This window comes from Spermophilus citellus (genome assembly GCF_964194105.1).
Source record: "Spermophilus citellus genome assembly, chromosome: 12".
In the NCBI taxonomy this organism is placed as follows: Eukaryota; Metazoa; Chordata; class Mammalia; order Rodentia; family Sciuridae; genus Spermophilus; species Spermophilus citellus.
Window position 1 is genome coordinate 58068718 of NC_138198.1, and position 19968 is coordinate 58088685.

General features: G+C 45.7%; 1 protein-coding gene across 1 annotated transcript in view; it reads right to left on the bottom strand.

Annotated features, from left to right (window-relative positions):
• Window positions 1-1137: 1137 nt before the first annotated feature.
• The window catches only part of LOC308632044 (piezo-type mechanosensitive ion channel component 2-like), a gene marked incomplete at both ends in the record, with an annotated part of 215161 nt that continues 196330 nt past the window's right edge, over window positions 1138-19968 (bottom strand). Inside the window, 7 exon segments of the mRNA XM_081263701.1 lie at window positions 1138-1157; window positions 6475-6589; window positions 10428-10526; window positions 11826-11836; window positions 11839-11931; window positions 16198-16385; window positions 18017-18106. Of these exon segments, the coding sequence (XP_081119827.1) occupies window positions 1138-1157; window positions 6475-6589; window positions 10428-10526; window positions 11826-11836; window positions 11839-11931; window positions 16198-16385; window positions 18017-18106 (616 nt within the window).

Here is a 19968-nt window from a genome sequence, read left to right on the forward strand (position 1 = left end):
ATGAATCACGTAGAATCAGCACAAATCATAACCTGCCAGTAACGCTTGTCAAGGCACCAAGACATGGGCCAGGTAAAGTCAACTAACGCTGTTCCACCCACAAATCCAAGCTGCAGCAGGAACAGTTTGCATAGAGACACAGATCCACTGAGCAGGTGGCTGGAAACTGAATCCCAGCCAAAAGCGACTGTGTGGTTGGGGGCTGTGGTGCACATGCCGAAGGCCAGCCTCAGCCACTTAGCAAGGCCATCAGCAATTTAACAAGACCCTATCTCAAAATAAAAATAAAAGGGCTGGGGATGGGGCTCAGTGGTTATGTGCCCCCATGTTCAATCCCTGGTACCAAAAATAAATGACCATGACAGAAAGGGTGTCCTGTGTGTGAGAGCCCCTTCCTGCTTTACAGTGACCTCACTTTCTTGCTCCCACTTAGGAGGTCAGACCATCCCTTAGGCCCTCGGCAACTGGCCAAGCCCTGTGCCTGGATGCTTCCAGGCAGGCTGAGACACCCTGGGAGTGACGCTTCTGGGCAGCTCATCCACTCAGTGGGGAGCCCGGTCCAGCTCTGAGCACACCCAGGGACATGACGGCACGCCGAGCCACATGACGGCACACTAAGCCGGAGGCGCCTCCCTCTCAGTGGACAGAGACATGTCCCGGCCTCTGGCCAGCTTCGGGAGAGAGACTGACCAGCTCCCGGACTTCCACTGTCTTTCCTACACACTTAGATGCAACTGCTCAGTCATCGTTTCCCACTACATTTCAAAGTCTGGGCTAGGAAAAGAAATCCTGTTCTAGAGAGTCTGGAAGTGCTGCGTGCTGTGTGTAGGTCAGACTCACAGCAGACACAGGACTGGGGACTCTAGGAAAGACCTGAGGCACTTGGATTGGAGAGCACTTGGGTATTGTCCAGCCCACCTCAACTGATGTGTGCATGTGCAAACGTGGACTATCCCCAAGTCTCCACTGAGGGGGACCTTCCTGGGGTAAAATGTACTCATGAGCCACACTCATCTCCTGCTGCTGGTGGTCAGCTCTGAGAAGCACTTACACCCTGTGACTAAAAGACCTCAGGAGAATAATTTAGAGGAGGGGTGTGTATTTGGGTCTCACAGCATCAAAGGTCCAGTCTAAGGCCTACTCGCTGTTCTGGGCCCCTGGTTCGGGAGAACAGCATGGCGGAGGTCACAAATTTTCATCGTATTCTTCTTCATACCAAACCCTCAATGTTTCAAAAAATAAAATCAGCTTTATTGAAGAAAGTTTTTGATAAAGGAATTAAACTTTCTGATTTTATCAAATCTTGACCCTTGGGGCTGGGGATGTGGCTCAAGCAGCAGCGCGCTCACCTGGCATGCTTGCGGCCTGGGTTCCATCCTCAGCACCACATACCAACAAAGATGTTGTGTCTGCCGAAAACTAAAAAATAAATATTAAAATTCTCTCTCTCTCTCTCTCTCTCTCTCTCTCTCTCTCTCTCTCTCTCTCCTCTCTCACTCTATCTTTAAAAAAATGTACAGTTAAAAACATTAGCCAAAAATTGAGCTGAAGGACTGACAGACCAATCATATGCTGGCTATCAGCACAGTAGTATAGATCTGTTGAAAACTGAAGGATAAAAAAATGCATCAAGAAAGAATTATTTTCCAAAGAAAGAAGAAGGGGTGATACCGTTGTCAGCTGAGTTACCTTCAGAGAAAAGTACCTGTGAGACCTGTGAACCATACTGACCTAGAAGGAAACATGGACAGACCCACACTTACAGCTGTGTGCCCTCTCCACAACTGAAGAGAAAACCAGTAAGGGTGCTCTGTTCATGGTCTCCCCTCTATTTTCAGGATTCCTTCCCGCCCCCTTTTCCCTCCTTTCTCTCTGGTTTCCACAGAGAAACTGCATAGCTCTTGACTTTCTGAGTCTGGTTTACTTCATGCACCCTGATGCTCCAGGGTTCAGATGTTCTTCACTGCAGAGTTAGAATTACATGTACTGGTCAACTCTGGCTGGCTGATATTATTAGAAGACAGCTTATGAGTTGTGCCTGGTCTTTGTATCTTTAATAGTTTGAAAGGTCTGCATAGAGTAATATTTTGTGCATGTAACAATTATGTTAAATTCAAATGTTAATGGGACAGAGCTCAGCCCCTTGGTGTACTTCCTACGGCCACTTTCACTCCACCTGGTAGAGTTGAGCAGCAGCTGAAACCACAGACTGCAAAACCTAAAACATGTACTATCTGCTCCTTCACAGAAAAAGTTTGCCAACTCCAGATGTACACTATGAAATCTTAATTTTTGATTCTTTGGAATGATGTTAACACATTTTGGTTTGCAGTATCTGAATAAGACACCACAAGGTTTCAGTTTGTTTCTTATCCTATAATTTAAGGTTAAAATTGTCAGATCTAGCAAGTAAAAATACAGGACACTCAGTTAACTTGAACGTTTGACTTTCAGATGAACAAGAAAAGCTTTTAATATAGGCATATTTCATAAAATTTATGCAAATTATACTTAAGCTAAACATCATTTATTCCTTAATTAGAAAATTCAAATTTAACTGGGTTTCTTGTGCCTTATCTGGAAGCCCTAAGAGAGCAAATTTGAAAAGATGATATGACTTCAGTTAACCTTTTCAAACTTGCTGTCTGGTCAATCTTATGATCCCACCTCATTTTCTACAGCTGCTTATTTCCTGTTTGGTCAGCAAAGCCAACCTGCTCTTTAGCCTTCAGACAGGACCTTGGACCTTTGGCCAGGGTGCCACTCTGTGCACACTGCATCTCTGACTCGCTGGAGCACAAGCAATCCTGTTTCCTCCTGCTCCCCACTGTTTCGTCTGTGCTTAGGGTTTCAGTGGGGTTTGCAGTTCCTGGGCCATCAGGATTCCTTTTCCTGCATTTGTCTTTGGGCTGGTTAAGACAGAGGGTGCTAGAGCCCAGGGTCTGGGATGGCCTCTAGACCCACTACTTCCTGAATGGCTGTGTGACCTCAGGCACATTACTTCCCTCTCTGGGACTGTCCCTGCCCATGTGCAAGACAGGCTAACTAAAAGGCCCCTGGGCTGTGGCAAGGAGTTCACAACCACTGTGAGGAAGCACTGAATAGCACCTGCCCCTCAGGACACACTGTGCTTCCCATGTCCAGAGGGACGTGGAGGAAATGTCACCTTGATCTAGAAAGTGCCCAGTAGTACTTCCTTTGGGGCGTGAGTGTCTTTAGGTCATTGCTGTCTCTGGTTTACAGGTAAGCAGCACAGTGCCTGCACTTGAAATCATCTTTATGACATGCAGTGCTGAGCCAACGGCAAGATGACCAGGGACACATTCTTGGAACTGGCCAAAAAGTGTCGGAAGAACAAGTGCTTGGGAATAACAAGGGTAGTGAGGGTAGTTTGCCTCGTTAAATAGTGAAGCTAACTGCATAGCTGCTAGACTCAGAAGCACATGGCTCAGTGCTTCAGCAGGAGAGTGCAGCAGAACACGGAGCCCCAGTCACACCGGAAGACAAGCAGAGCTCAGTACCCACCAGAGTGGATCTTAACTCCAATAATGAGAAGAGACACTTCATAAGTAGGGGCAACATAATTACGCATCCATGTGAGAGCTTAAAAATCATTTCTATTTCCTGGAATAACTAAAAATTTAAGATATAAATAAACTGAGTAGGAAATAGAGAAAAAACATGTGCTTAATTTTGAGGTGAATAGTAGGCACATCAATGTCCTTAAAATTACAATGAGAAATTGAGACACATGACATCAAAAGTTAAAACTGGTTCAGCTACAGCATACTATCACCAAGTCAGACTGTGAGTAATGAGCAAGAAGAACACGTGTGACACACAAGAGAGGACAGTGTGCCTAGCAGTGACACCAGCTGAGAGGAAGGAGCCAGCCTCCCAGCAGAGCTATGGGGAATAGCACCGTGTTCACAGCTCAGATCACCTAGAAGACAGGAGACAAGAATGCCCAGGCCTGTCAGCCAGGGAGTCCACTAAACTCAGATGAAAACGAAAGCCATTTCCATTTCTCAGAAAGATGAAGCTGTGGCAAGAGGAAGCCCTTGCACCAGACTTGTAGGAATCCTGGTGCTGAGCCCTCCTGGAAGATGTCTGTTACAGTGAAGAGCCATGTCCCTCAGCCCGGTGTCCCCGCTTCCGAGAACTGACTCCTATTGTGTGGGAAACGCACATTCTATCTTTGCTAAACATTTAAAGACACTCACTTGTGACTATAGGTCAGTTTTTTTGCAAGGACACCTATTATAGCATTGAGCATTATGGCAAAAATCTGGATGCTACCCTACGTCCATTAAGGATGATGCAATTGAATAAATGATGCATATCTGTACTATAGAATCTCTGACAGCCATTAAGAAAAGATGATACAGGTTCATAAATACTTAATTGGAGAAAAGTTCTGGGGATGCTATTAACAACAGTACAGGAGAGACTCGTGGAGCATCAGCTCAGTTTTGAAAAACCCATAAAGGAGACTTTTGCATGTAACAAAGGGGTAGAAGCAAAGCCAGGGGGTGAGGAGTTGCCCCTTCGGTGCTAGATCCCAAGGGTGGGCCCTGGGCCAATTGTGGCCTGCCTCCCTGCCACTGATTGCTTGGAGTGTGTGTTGCTTTTGTCTTTTGAAACTAAGTAAAATAACATTAAAGTTGCCAGGACATATCAGGGGGAAGAAAGATCAAAAAGTAGAGAGGTTTTGCAACTAAAGTTACATTAGAAAATTATACCCCATTTGATTCAAATGTATGGTATGTCAAGATCATCGTATTGTCATGAGCAACTAATAAAAAAAAGCAAATATGTTTCTTCTTATTTTTGACTACCTTTTTAATTTTACAAGAAATTTGTAGATACATTTTCTTTGTAAATAATCAAAACAAAACACTTAATCTTGACCATATACTGAGTCTCCACTCTCCCAGAAGTGACCACTGCCACTAGGTACTGAGTGTCCTTCCCAATCTCCCTCTTGCTTGCAGACACCAGCACATTACATGTATCCATTAAAATACCAGGGAGTTGTTTCCTTTGTTTCGTGAATGGTTTCATTACGTGCATGTAGTTTTGCAAAGAGTCTTTTTTCACTTAATAATATGCTGGGGATTGTTCTCCATGCTGATTCAAAGCCATTTGTGTCATTTTAAAATCACTGAACAGTATGATATCGTCTATTGATAACACAAATTCATTCAATTCTTTTTTAAATTCTTTTTTAGTTATACATGGACACAGTATCTTTATTTTGTTTATTTATTTTTATGTGGTGCTGAGGATGGAACCCAGGGTCTCACACATGGGAGGCAAGCGCTCTACCGCTGAGCCACAACCCCAGCCCTCAATGTTTCTTTGTATGAACATTTAGGATGTTTCTAAATTTTTGTTATTAACCCATACGTCAGATGGATATTCTCAGACGTGAACTTGTGCACATGTACAGACATTCCTTCATCTAAGCCACACACCCACTGGTGCGACTGAGTTGTAGTACAACACGGACCTTTGAAAATAATAGATTCTTACGCATGGCCCTTCCAGCACCACTCCAGGCTGGTGCGAGTACATCCCTTCCCACCAACCCCAAATCTGTGACATGTTTTGTCCTTTGCTGATCCAACAGGTAAAAATAATTTTAAAAGCCAGTATATCTACATATTTAGTTTGTGTTTCTCATATTACTAGTGAGACTTGGCACCTGGGGGGCATTTTGGTTTTCTGGTCTATGAATTATTTTTCATAGCATTTTGTTTATTGGGTTGAACTTTTTTTTTATGCTTTTTAGGCATTCTTAACACATCCAAAATACTAGTCTTCCGTGTGATACGTGTGTGTGTGTGTGTGTGTGTGTGTGTGTGTGTGTGTGTGATGAAACAATGATCCTGAGCATGCAGCTTGCACTTCAACTTGGCTTTGGTGTTTCATGATGCTTTTTCTCCTTAGAAATGTGTTTAGGTCCTATGTCTTGGCATAATGTTGAACTGAATGTTGGCAATAAGTTATCTTTCTCTTTTTCCTTACTAACTATTTTTTCCATAATGTTATTTGTGTATTAGATAATGTTGTCTATTTTTTTTATTCCTGAGTATTATTTAAATATATACCCCACACCTTTATTTTCTGAATCAAATTGCTGAAGGTTCAGTCTTTCTTATTGACTTTTTCCAAGACCAGCTTTAACTTAACTCTCAGGCCTCCTCTTTTGTTTCTTTTTTGGTTACTTATTATCACCTAAAATTAGTTTCTTGCCTTCTGTTTTCTTAGGATTGACCTTGCTCTGTCTCCCCTCCCATCTTATGGTATTTATCTTAACCTGTCACTGTACCCAGCGGTGAGTGCTAAGGGACAAATGAGAGCCTCCTGGAGCTCAGGGGTGTCCTCCCTGCCATCTGCCCCTGCAGGGCCATCTGCTTCAGGGCCAAGGGCCAGGGCGCTGGCCCCAGCTGCTGCCCCTTCCACACTCACCCTCCCCAGAGCCTTTCCGTCTTCGCTTCTGCTCTTCTCTTGCAGACTTTTTCTTCTCTTTCCGCCTCTGGTGAAGTGCTGTTTTAGGGTCAGTAATCCAGGCTTGATAGACAAACTGAAGGGAGAAAATTCAATTATTTCCTGGCCTTTTAATAATTCGAAATGGAAAGACCAGGGACCTACATAAAGCTTCCTAACTCGGGGAGATCAGCACTATGTTCTAATAGAGCTTCACCTCCTTCTAAGTTGCTTAGGGAACTTGTGATAAGTTGATTAGGGCCTTGATAAATTGCTAAGGCTGGCTTGGAACTTGCAATCCTCTTGCCTCAGCTCCCCGAGGGTCTGGGATGACAGGTGTGTGAGATCTGCATGACCTCATCCCTCAGCAGATGACTTTTTAAAAGTAAGACCACCAGACAACCAGACTCCTCTGCCTATGCTGAGCTGGTGGGGGCTTTTCCCATCATCTTGAGATGTAACAGGAAAACAGATGTTATGGGCACATATTTCATTTGGTGTCACAGAGAATCATGAGATAGACTTTGGGTATGTACAAACAATCATTTCTCCAAGTCCCAATTACCACAGCCATTTGTGACCCTAAATTTCTGAGTCTTCACTACACTTAGTAGGAGCATCTGGAAGCCTCACTAAGTGATTCTCCCATCACTCGGAAACTTCTGAGTCGAAAACCAGTGCTTCTCTGTGATCTTACATTGGAGAAATGGTCTTGCCCATTCCAGGCTCCCCCTGGGCATGACAGCTCTTTCCAGCAACTTGAGAAAGGGCCTTGCAAATGGATTAGTATTTTTAGAGGAAAATAAATGATAGCAAGGTCAAACAGTTATTTCAGAATAGCATGGAAGAAAACCTGTGGTACTTTTGGTTGTCTTTTGTTATTTGCATTCAAGAGCTGAAAAAAGTGACATTAACATATTATGACCGATAATCAGGAAAGAGCAATTTTGAACAGCCTCCCACTAAGTCCCCAGAGTCATGCAGAAGAAATGAAAAGAACAACCTGACACACCAAGTCAGCCATCTAGAAACCAGGAAGCCAGGCAGGCATGCTCAACATGCAGCACAAACACGGGTCTCAGGGAAGCTGGGTTTTCCATGGTGATGATTAAGTCAAACAGTTTTGTGGGAGCTCTAATAAACCCAGATAGTTTCATTTTATTCTAGATTATTTTCAGGTTTCTGGAGTCTTTGAAAAACACAGCATAAATAAATCACTGGTATTGTGTTGTCAGGAGAAAATAAAGAGGGACTCGACTTTTCCATATGAGCAGGAAAGGGCCACAGGCTGAGAAAGAACACTTCCTGTTTTCTCAGAGATAGAAATCTAAGTTGGGAAATTAACATAGATGCAAAATATGTATCATTTCTGGGTGACAAACCCAGGAGGTAGAAAATATTTCCTATTTTTTTTTTGTCAAAAACATATTTAATAAGATGAGAAGATGAAATGGAATTTGAAGAAGGACAAGATAAAGGGATTTGCAGTCACTGGGTGTGTTGACTGAGAATTCTGTCAAGGCTGGCTTTCAGGTTTAGTACCGTAAGAAGCAAACTTGCCTCAGTGCAACACGGGATGTTTTTAAAAGAATCTGACCTACTAAACATTCCAGAAATTTTCCGGTATAAGAGCAACATATAGTGACATTTCCTTTAAAGAAAAAAGTGTTATGACAATATTGTTTTAAGTAATGAAAGAATCCCCCAAAGAGAAAATAAATAGGTAACTAGGATTTGTGAGTGTGGCAGGGCCACCAGTTGGAGGAACTCTTTACTCTGTAGAAAAATAAAGAGTTGGGAGGGGAAGGTAGGATGAGGGAGACCAAGGGCAGCGCTGGGCCTCAACCTGTCCCTGCAGCAGGGGCTCTGGCGGGGCTCCGCTGGGGTCCTGCAGTCACGCAAGACATGCCCAGGGTGAGAAGTCAGATTTTGCTAACCATGTGTGTGTGTGTGTGTGTGTGTGTGTGTGTGTGTGTGTGTGTTTATTTTTTATTTTTTTGTACTGGGGATTGAGCCCAGGGGCACTCTACCACTGAGCTACACACCTGTATCCCTAGCCCTTTTTTCTTTTTTCTTTTGAGAGAAGGTCTTGCTAAGTTGTTGAACTTGCAATCCTCTTGCCTCAGCCTCCTGAGTCGCTGGGACCACAGGCCTGCACCACCATGCCTGGCTCAGGTAAGTCATCTTAATATGGATGTTGTGACAATTCCAGAAAGGTCTTATCAGTTTTGCCTTGGTCTGACTAGTTCAGACAAATGTTGCTGAGACAGGAAACATTCCAACTGAAGAGATGGAAGGTTCTTCCTGGACTTTCTGGTTGTTACTTTGTAGCTGTAAGTGTCTGTCATCAACTGGGCTGGTCTGTCTGGGACTCAGGCACTAACCACACCAACCATCTGTAGAAAACTCCATGGAAACACGCATTAAAAGACCTTCAGGCTCAGTGAAAGGCCACCACTGCTGTACGTCCCTGACATTGGCATAAATTTTTTCTCATATGACTTTATCTTAAATTTATCATCTATATTGGGGGTAATGGGATTCTTTCTACTGAACATTTATTATGCAAAAATGTCTGTGTTCTTTAAAACAGGGAGAGCCTGGTTGCAGTGGATTCCCTTCCCCACCTCTGTGCTTTAATTCAGGTTTATCCAGTACCTTTTTCATTCTGTCTGTAAAAGGATGATTATTTATTTCTGATACCAGATTGAATTCAGGAGTGCTCTACCACTGAGGCACATCCCCAACCCTTTTTATTTTTTACTTTGATACAGGGCCTCACTAATTTGCTTAGGGCCTTGGTAAGTTGCTGAGACTGACTTGGAACTTGCAATCCTCTTGCCTCAGCCTCCCGAGCCTCTGGGATGACAGGTGTGCATGACCTCACCCCTCAGAAGATGACTCTTTAAAAGTAAGACAGGGGATGTCACATTATAATCTTTCATCTAAGTAAATTTTAAATGTTAATCGTGAGACTCAGGATTGCCCTACCTCGGGGAAGCCCTAGGGAAGCAGAGCAGGGGCTGCTGGTGGCCAACTCCGCCTGCTGCACATGCAGAGTGGGAGGGGCTTGCAGGGCTGGACTCCGCAGCTTAGGGGCAGCTGAGTGAATGTGGGCCTCAGGTCACCTGTTGAGCCAGGAGATGCATGTAAGCAAGATCCCAGGTAAAATGCAAGATGCATGGTCATGGTCATTATCCCAACCATGTGCTTCACACCCAAGGGGTATTTAGACCTAAGAGGTTTAGGCCCTGTCCTTGATTGAGTTTGAGAGAAAGAATGTTCTAGAAAATACCTGCATTGTCATTTGCTAGTTGTGGTTTACAATAGTGCAGGGACTGCAGCACAGGCAGCTGAGTCACTCTGTGGTGTGTTAGAACTTTAAACAGTGTACCTAAACCACAGATCCCACAAGGGCGAGAAACTACGGGACCACGTGGGGCTGAGCAGCTGGGGCAGGTGCACCGAGAGTAGAAACCAGACCACAGACTCCATCTAAGAAGACGGAGACGAAAAGGAGGCAGAAAAGGCGATGGAAGCGAGTGAGTCTTTTATCAGCTTGTGCAGAATTTTACCAGCTTTCTGAGAAACATCATCACAGGTTTGACTCATTGTAACAAATGCATGCAACCAGATGTGACCCTTATAAAAACCAGATGTGACTTACGCAGAACCATGAGGAGGACAGAACGTACACGTGTCTGCATTTTCCCTTTCTATTTTTCAATAGTCTCAGCTTAAAAATAAGAAATCAAACAACAAGAAATCTGACTTCTAAGCACTCTTTTTGGAAAAGCTGTCCGAGTGTTTTACATCTGTACAATTCCTTCCTTGTACGATCTATAGTACAGAGAGAATGCAGACAGGGGGTGTGTTTGACTAAAGTTCTACTGAGCAGAGAGTCACACACTACATGTCAGTAAAACATGAAATACCTTTGCAGCTCTGATTAAATACTGAAGAATAGTTTTGGGAAGTTTAATGACAGACTTGGGCAAAGCTAAAATGGCTGATGCAAACTTCCCAATAGCTCTCTGCAAAGAAGGACAAAGTAAGAGTCGTTAGTAGGGAAAACAAAACTAGTGGTTAATATTACGAAGGCGAGAAGAACTAGTAGTTAAAATACGAAGGTGAAAAAAAAACTGGTAGTTAATATATGAAGGCGAACAAGTTTGTCTCTACCATTAAGATCAACGAGGTTGCAATGTGCCAACCATGGGAACTAGAATAAAACGTGCTCTGCTGGTAAGTGAGGAATAAAGAAAACCATCCATCACTGCACATAATTCATCAGACAAGGTGAAGATGTCCCATGTCCCCTCCTGTGCTGCTTGATGGGTGACAGCTAGAGTGCAAGTCATTAGAAGGAAATAAGCAGTCAAGTCGTTAGTACTTGGTGAGCCAGCTTCACACACACACATACACACACACACACACACAAACTCAGTCACCAAAAAGCCCACACGGGGCAACAGAGCCAGAGAGACAGCATCCAACCAGGGTGTCTCCATGAATAACTTAGTTCCACAGTGTCATCGGGAAGACAGGGTGGATTGTGCCTGTCAGCTTGAGGAGGCCTGGCCAGTCAGCTGACAATGACCTCATCGTAGGCCCCTCATGCATGCAGCATGGAGACGGACCTGGGTGCCTTGCACTGTCAGAAACGGGAAATGATGGTGTCATTGTGTGGTTCACTGGTACATGAGATGCACACGGGATTTCATCCTGAGTCGACTGCAGGGACACAGCCTCATCTTTAACAAGACTTGATGACACATTCACCCCTAGCTTTCGGGCTGCTGAGTGCCTGCTGGGAACCAGGGAGTGGGTCTGAACCAGAGATGGTTAAGCTGAAGACGGGACTGTGCCAGAGGTTGTGGCTGTCCTTACAGGGCACCCTCCAATCTTGAGCAGTACAGACAAAACAGATCTGAAATCTGAAGCAGCATTTACATGATCCTTTGATTCAAAACAGAGCCAGCACTCTACTTTCATAATCAACTATTTCATACTTTGAAGTATAACTCCATTCAAGCAATCCAAAGCAAAGCCAAAGAAATCTTCATCTCTTGCAACAACCACAAAAATAAAGTTCACCCAGTGAAGCTTTATTTTTGTGTAAAGCATGAGGGGATGCATTGACGGAGGGGATGACGGCCTGACAGAACCTGCTCTCCTCGGGCAGTCACTGTGGCTTTGCCAAGAAGCATGAAGAGGAGATGCTCAGAGCTCCAGCAGGAGCTCAGCAGAAGTTCAGGCCTGTGATGGAGCCTGTTAATCAGAAAAACTCTCCAAATGGCAGGGGACACGACCCCTCCCAGCCCCAGACTTACCTGGAATGCTACTTGCGCGGTGGCCCCTCATCTTCCTTCTTCAACTCCTCCTCTTCCTCCTCTTCACTATCCATTTCAAACAAGTAATAATCTCCACTCCTGACCACTAAGCAAAATAAAATAGTCACTTATTTCCTGAAAGAAACACGCGACCGCTGGGGGCTTACTAATAAAATGCCCCTAAAAATATACAGATGGCCCATAGAAGGACCGCAGCAAGAGACGTTGGCAGAGGAGAAACTGAGATGAAGAGAACCAACTTCAGGCTAACGCTGCTACATGATGTTGGCAGGGTGGGGTCCACGGAGCCTGAGGCCTTGTCTACACCACCCAGAGACCCGGCCTCTACAGGGCTGATCCGGTGTTTTCTCCCCTCTTGATTGTAAAATTTATACCGTTAACTCAGATCAACTCTGCAGCAACCGATTCTGTTACTGAAATAACTGAGAATACTGTTTTGCAATTCAGCAATATCGGTGGTTCAGACAAGGCCGGAGGGAAGTGGAGGGTCTGGCCCGGGCTGTTCCAGGGAGGCCAGAAGGGACGGCTCAGCACCCAGACCAGCACAGCCAGCCTTCCGCTTCACTTCACACCATGCAGACCTGGCTTCTCCACATGGACACATGAGACACAACATACATGATGAGACATTTCAAACAGTTAAACAACACACATGGCCATGGGGGTGATGGGGGGGCAACACCAAGAACAGAAGGAAACATGAGGACAATGACAGTGATAGCGGTGACACTGCTTGGGCTGCTTCTAACATAGCAGCCCAGTCCACACGGGTCATGCCGCCAGCCTCTGGTCCACAGGCAGCTTCCGGGACTTAATGAGGCTCAGGGGAGTGCTAGGGACCAGAAGGCACAGGCACAGATAGTAACGGAGCGCCTCTGCCTTGTCTTTTACTTTCCCTGCAAAATCACAACACCTGGGTTAAGAGTTGGGAGCAGAGAAAATGTCCAGAGATTTTAAGAAATTCAATTCTTCTATCATTTTGATAAGTTTTGAGTTTATCAGAGAAAAGAGACCCAGCATATACATTTTGGATGCTACAAGAACTGTACCATCGTTGCAGGGAAACATATCTGCTGGGGTTTGCAGATGCAGGGTCTCTTTTCTGTAACATCTTGATGTCTGAGTTGACTTTGGACTTAGGCATTGTAGTAATGGAAAACCTTGGCTTGTTTTCAAATCAGTTGCTTAGATATCACTCAACATGGTCAAAACTCAAGTAATTTTGCCCATGATTTCAGACGAATCTGAAGCCTCCATTCATGAAGACGTAGAATGAACAAATTGGGCCCTATATCCTTGAACAGAAGCACTGATTTGTTGATTTTATTTTGAAGAAAAAAACCAGGCCCAGAGTACTGGGTCCAGGCCTGAGGGAATAAATGCAATACAACATAAGGTAAGAAAAAGCAAGAACAAACCAAAGTTACAGCATTACGTTGGACAGTGAGGACGACCGTGAAGAAATGCATCTACAGAAGCCCAGAGTCACAGGGACTCTGCATCGCACGGTCATGTGGGAAAACACAGTCTCACAAGAAGGAGCATTTCACCCTCATTACAAGTTCCGAAATCAACAGTGTTCAATCATACCTTCTGCAACTGTCATGCACACTGGTGAGCCCAATGGTTATTATCTCAAGCACTGTATTTTAATTTTATAATTGGAAACTAATTTGTTATGTGAGTGAGTAGAATTAGCACATTAAAAACAAAGAAATGCTTTTGAGGACTTTTAAAACTGTAATTAAATGGAAGTTAGGAAAATAACAAGAGGAGTCTTTCTCCAGCGCTGCCTCCTAGTAATGGAAGGAAAGCTCTCAGGTGGACCAGAGTTCAGATGCAGATCCAGCTCCACACTGTCCCTGCAGGCTCTGTGGATGTTGAATATATTGCTGAGCTAGTGTGAAACCAGCTTTTTAAATCCTGCCATTGTATCCTCAGACACTTGGCCCTCATGGTGAGGTATTCATCAATGAAGGGAGGCTCAGTATTCACTCAGGCAGTGCTGAGATGGGCTGCACACGCAGCACCCATGGGAAGGTATCATTGAACAGCAATAATGCAGCCCATGTGTGCACATGGTATGGACATGGGAGAAGTGGCACCTTCAACCACACCAAGGCCTGCTGCCAATGTCACACAAACAGCAAGGCCATATTACATGTCACAGATTCACATGTGGCATTCTACTGCACACATTCTTATCCTTGACATTGCTAAGACAGCTCTCTTAGAAAGCCCAATCACTTGACAGATCAAAATAAGGCCTTTAATAAAATTCTTCCAGATTTAACAATAAGTTCTGAAACGTATCCAAGACTACAAAATAAACTACCCATGCTCTTCCTTGCATGCCTTTCAGGCTTGGAAAGAAAAATAGATCTCATCGAAAAAAATTTAACACCGCTGTCGGAATGTGATTCCAAACCATGAGCGACTCACGGTCCTGCGTTATTGCACCATCAGGTAGTGTAACCAGGCACACTTAGTGAATACCAGTGTTCAGGAACGTGGCATAATGAGGGTGAAATGGGTCAGAAAAGCCTAACTTCAGTAACCTTCACAGGAAGCTCTTCATATCATTCACAACTGGTAAGATGATCATCAAAGACCACATCCAGTTCCTCTGGAAGGGTGACACTGAGGTGGGAAAAGGAAAGACACCCACAGTGACTGCAGTGGGAACTGGTCCCAGTGGGGTCTGACATTCATGTGACACAATATGACATGGACAGGTCTCTGCACTGGCAAAGGCCCTTTGAGGACAGAGAGGTCGCACGGTTGACTTGTGACTTGACAGGAGTAGGCAACTGCACATAGCATCGCTTGGTCCTCGGCAGGGCTCATGTGCCAAAGGACAGTCCACCGAGAGTCACACTGGAATTTTGCTTGAACATTTCTCTTTGGATTTAAGCAGACAATTGAATAAAACTCTTTATAAATCAATTTTTTGTCCAAAATGCTAAATTCAATATTGGGGATAAAATTCAATTGCATCCACAAATACTGAGCCAATTTCATGAAACTAGTTTTCCGAGTTTTGGAGAATTTCCTCTGGAGTGAGAGAGGCCAACATCAGATCATCATGATGCTAAGCAATAGGTCAGGGAAGGTTCTGGTTTAGTTAGTTTTGTAATGATTCTGAAGATGCCCCTCATGGGTCCCGCCCTGCTCTGTGAGGCATTTTGAGCTCGGTGATATTCCTTGTCTGACAGTTTTGGATATGTGTCTCCATAAGCTATAACCAGGGAAGGCATCCCGACTAATTTTCAGAATACTAATCATTCAATATTCTAACATATCAAAGGAGGGCCAGATGCATGACAATGACATTGGCCAATGGTGACAGTTTCCTTGATAAGCAGAACAAAGACAACCCATAGGTCTCATAGCTGCTTCTTCACTGTCATGGTCAACAGGGAGGTGCGGAATGCTCTGCCTGGCCACCAAGCTCTGATTTTCTGATGTCTGCTGTCAGCACGCTTTAACAATGCAATGTCAAACCTAGACAGACTGCCCAAGCACATCAGAGTCAGGAAAAGGAACCACACTGAACCCGACAAGGAAATGTGCTAACAGGCCCCTCTGCACTGGCTTCTTCTAACCCCGTGCCACGTTTCCACATCTCCCTAGTAACTGAGTGCCTAGCAAGAAATTTTAAAAGGAGAAGGGATTATCTGTTAAAATGCACTGAGTTTTTCATTAAATCAACAGAAAAGAAGCCTCGCTGAACTTTTACAGAAACATTTAGAGGCAAATAGTTTCTAAAAACAGATAAATTACAATAACCAAAAACTTTTCTTGTGATTAATTTAATGTGTTGATCAGAAAATATAAATTTACTGGTGATGAATAGACACTAGTACTGGAAAGATTTCAATATGTGTTATTTCTCTATTCCTTTCAAATAGCAAAGCATGCAAGCCCCTCTAAGCAAACCTTTAAAACTTTAACTGGCTACAATAATTCTATGATTAGATATAACAAATATATATTTCACACTGTTTTACTGAAATACATAATAACTGATATTTTAACTATCAATATTCAGATGCCAAATAAAATCATAGGCAGGCATGTTTAATACTCATATAAAACTTATAGAAATGAAAGGTAGCATATTTAACTATCTTCCCTACAGGCACAAATTAAGCAAAATCACACCAATTTTCTTCATGGGCAGATGTGTGTGAGACAGCGTTAGGCTCAGTGTTTATTTGAGACATCTTGCCCAAGAATGAAGACATTCATTCATTAAATGAGTGTTTTGGGAAATAAATAAATGTACCCACTCACAAAGGGAGGGTAAGACTTGCTGACGCAGGTAGAGCAAGCAGCAGAGCCAGCTTACAGCCCCACCTGAACCAAGCTACTGCCCAGCACCTCAGAAGGGAGTGGGAGGACCCCGCGAACGTACTTTCATCGTCCTCTTCCAGGGGGTTCTGGACGTCCTGGCCTTCCCCAGCCTCCTGCGTCAAGCTCAGCATCCTCTCCTTACCCTTTTTGTACTTCTGCTGTCTGGCCTTGATGCGGTCCATCCTAGGAAATAAACCAGTGTTGGCCATGTCAGGGCCACCTTTGTGGGACTGTGGACTCCACCGCCAGGCGTACTTCTAAAATCATGGACGGCATGGCCAATTCACTTTGAAATCCTCAGTGGTGAAACAATGGCTTCTCAGATGAAGCATCTCCCTGCTCTCTATATAATCTCCACGCTACTCTGCCCTCCACAGTGGCTCGACTTGAGAACCGGATCAGTGATTGCTATGCTGGATTTGGCCTGCAGGCCACAGTGTGCACTCACACCTGGTGTCACAGCCAGTCTGAACAAAATGCACTCTAAGGTGTAAGTCCTTTATACCCCTAAATTTGGCATTCTTCTTCTTCTTCTACATTTTTTTGTACCAGGGATTGAGCCCAGGGGTGCTTAACCAGTGAGCCATATCCCTGCCCCCCCCTTTTTTTAATGTTCTATTTAGAGACAGGGTTTTGCTTAGTTGCTTAGGGCCTTGCTGAGGCTGGCCTTGGATTTGTGATCCTCCTGTCATAGACTCCTGAGTCACTGGGATGACAGGTATGCACCACTGTGCCTGGCCAACTTTTGCATTCTTAAACAGAAAAATTCAGCAGTAATCACAACTCAGGCCTCCTGGGAAATGAGAAGCACACCCTAATGTGGGTCCAAATTGTCATTCCTCTGGATCCGTGTTGGTGGGCCAGAAACAATGCTAACACAGTTGTGACACGGTGCACTGGTATTAGGTGTTTACGTATAACTTACATCTTTGTGAAAATGTCCAGGACATGGACCAATCTAATTAATACCAGGAAGCACTTCTGCTGAGGGTGGAGAAAGCTTGGAAATGAAGTCAGAAGGGAATGAAGCTGCTCCTGAAAACTTGGGAAACTTTACTGGGGACTGAGAGAGATCTCCATTTTCTTAGCAAAGTGTCAGCCCTTGGGGACCTCAGGCTCTTGAAAAGTCTACTCGTGCCATCTTTAACTCCACTGCCATCAGCTTTCACACCTTATCCCTGAAGCTATAAGGTCCATTCCCTGCTAAGAATTACACTCAGCAAATTCTTTTCAATAATTCCCAAATCTCCTGAGAGGAGCCAGTCTATGCCATGACCCGGCACAGTGGGAAAGCTCTAGACTGAACATGGGCCGGGATGAACTGCACGCCTCAGGCTGCCTGTGCCCTGTGGGGCTCTCAGTCTTTCAGAACCAGAACTTCTTTCTGGATTACATGATTTCAAGATGCTTCCAGAGCTGACCCCAGGTTTATCCCCTTGACCTGAGATGCCATGAGCATTTTCTGTCTCATTCATGAGCTACTTTAATCTCTACAAAAATCCAGTGGGCCTGTGAGATGTAGTTTAGGGGCAGGAACCTGAGGCTCAGAGACCTGCAGAGCTTTTCCAGGTCCTCCAGGAAGCACCTGAGCTAGGAACTGCTCGTGTCTTTCTCAGGATGGCCCCTGCCACCATTCTGGAACTCTCTTCTTCAGGCTAGGAGGCTCTCGCGACTGCTCTGACTCAGTAAATACACGGGAAGTTGTGAACTGTCACACACAGACTTTCCAAGGCTCTGAGGCCTCCAAGGGCTGAGAGCTAAATATGGTCCCACAGATCAGAAGAAGGAAGAGAAGGAGAGTGAAAGCATCTTACTGTCTCTTCAGCTGATCCATGGACTTCTTCTCCTCCTCGATTCTTGCCTTTACAGCCTTGACAATTGTGGCCTGAAAAAGTTCGGCTCCCCTAAGTGAAAACTGGAAACACAGAGCCACTTAATAGCTGGCCTTCCCTTGAGAACCATCGCGGATGGGCAGAAATCGTGGCTTCCCTGTGCTGGTGACACTGAAGCTTCCTGGTGGCAGTGGGAGTCACCAACCCCTCTGGAGCAGCCTTCCAGGGGAGGAAGTGGGCTGCATGCCCTCACAAGGTGCCACACTCCCGTGTTTCCTACTGGGCCTTGGCAGAGCTGGCCACGAGGAAAGGGTTTGCAAAGACGGCTGGGTTTCCACTCAGCCAGCAGGAAAGCCCAGGGCCTCCAGCCTCTGGCCGCTCATCCTCTTCCTCCTCTCCTCTGCCCCTCTTCTTCCTCCCTTCTCCAGCTAGCTGAAGTGTCCCTATAAATCTTGGCCTCTCAATATCCTCAACTCTGACTGCTGTCACCTGCTTGGGAAACCCAAGTCCAAGGGACTGTGCTGGGCGGGGGGCAGCCCTCAGCTGCTGAACACAGCCCACCCAAGGGCAGACTTCTCTGGGCCCCAGCTCCCTGGAAATCCCTCCTCTTCTCTACAGCACTGTTTTTCAGCTCAAGTTCCGGATTCTGCCAAGTGGTCTTCTCTGCTAGTGACGACATGGCTTCCTAGAGAGCCCATCCGTCAGGTGGCATTATGTAGCTCAGCGCCCGGCCACCCCTCCTTTCCCATGTGCCGCCTTCCTGCCCTGTGCTCTGGCTCTTCTTGCCTCCGCCTGAGTTCCCCACTCCTCCCCCTGCACTCTGGCCTTCTCCACCGCTGCTGGTCACCAGCAGGCAAGTGACGTCGAGGCTCACTAGTCCTGAAAAATGAAAAAGAATCCTAGTCACCCCACGCCTCGCTGTGCACACTCAGGCCATCCCTCCCCCTGGCTGAACTTCCCTCCGAAGCCTCCTGGGGCTGCCACCTGCACTGTCCCCTCCAGCTCCTGCTCTCTCCAGGCTGCAGCACGGGGTGGGGGCTGCCATAGCAGGCCCTGCATGCCACCACCCTGCCGAAGGGCTCTCCTGCTCCCCCAGCTGCCTGCCACCACGTGGCTGTTGGCTCAGTGTCTGTGTCCTTCCCCACCCACACTGAAGCCTGGGTGCTCGAGGCCTTGGTGCTGGGAGTGGGGCCTCTGGGAGGGGACAGGTCGTGATCAGCATGAAAGCTCCGGTGAAGAGGCCCAGGTGGCCTTCTGCTCTTCCTTCCCCCAGGGAGGACACAGTGAGGAGGGGCTGTCCACGCAGAACAGGCCCTCCCCCGCTCCGAATCTGCTGGCATCTCCGTCCTGGACATCCCAGTCTCATGTTGTTTGTGAGCCACCTTGGTTTGGAACTTGTGTGACGGTGGCCTGGGCTGCGACAAAGCCAGGCACAGGTGGGCAGCGGCTGGGTCACCTATCTTTGTCCTTTCTAGCCTGTAAGCTCTGTGAGAGTTGGGGCCCACCTCCTGTCCTCATAACAGGGCAGGCAGTGAACCAAGGAAGGTACGTGGGAGTGAATGAACATGTGTGTGTTCTCTGGAAACTGCCTTGGGAGTTCAGCGTCCACCAATCAGAGCAGGACTTCCTGTGTGAGCACAAGGTATGCTCTGAACAAAGCCGTCACTCCTACTGTACCCAGGGGACATGCTGTCCAAATAATTGTGACAACAATTGGAAAAAGACACTGGCTTTCTATAATGTCTGGGACTTCTAAGGACCATATATTTTGCGGAGGGTGATAAAGAAAAAAAGTATTTGCCTGCAAAATTACCAGCTGCTCTGTACAAATGAGGTCACCTCTGACTGAGACACTGTCCTCTGCTACAGAAATGATGTCCAGAGTATTAGAAAACAACTGTGCTGGTCAATTGCAGGACTGGTACTGTTCCCCT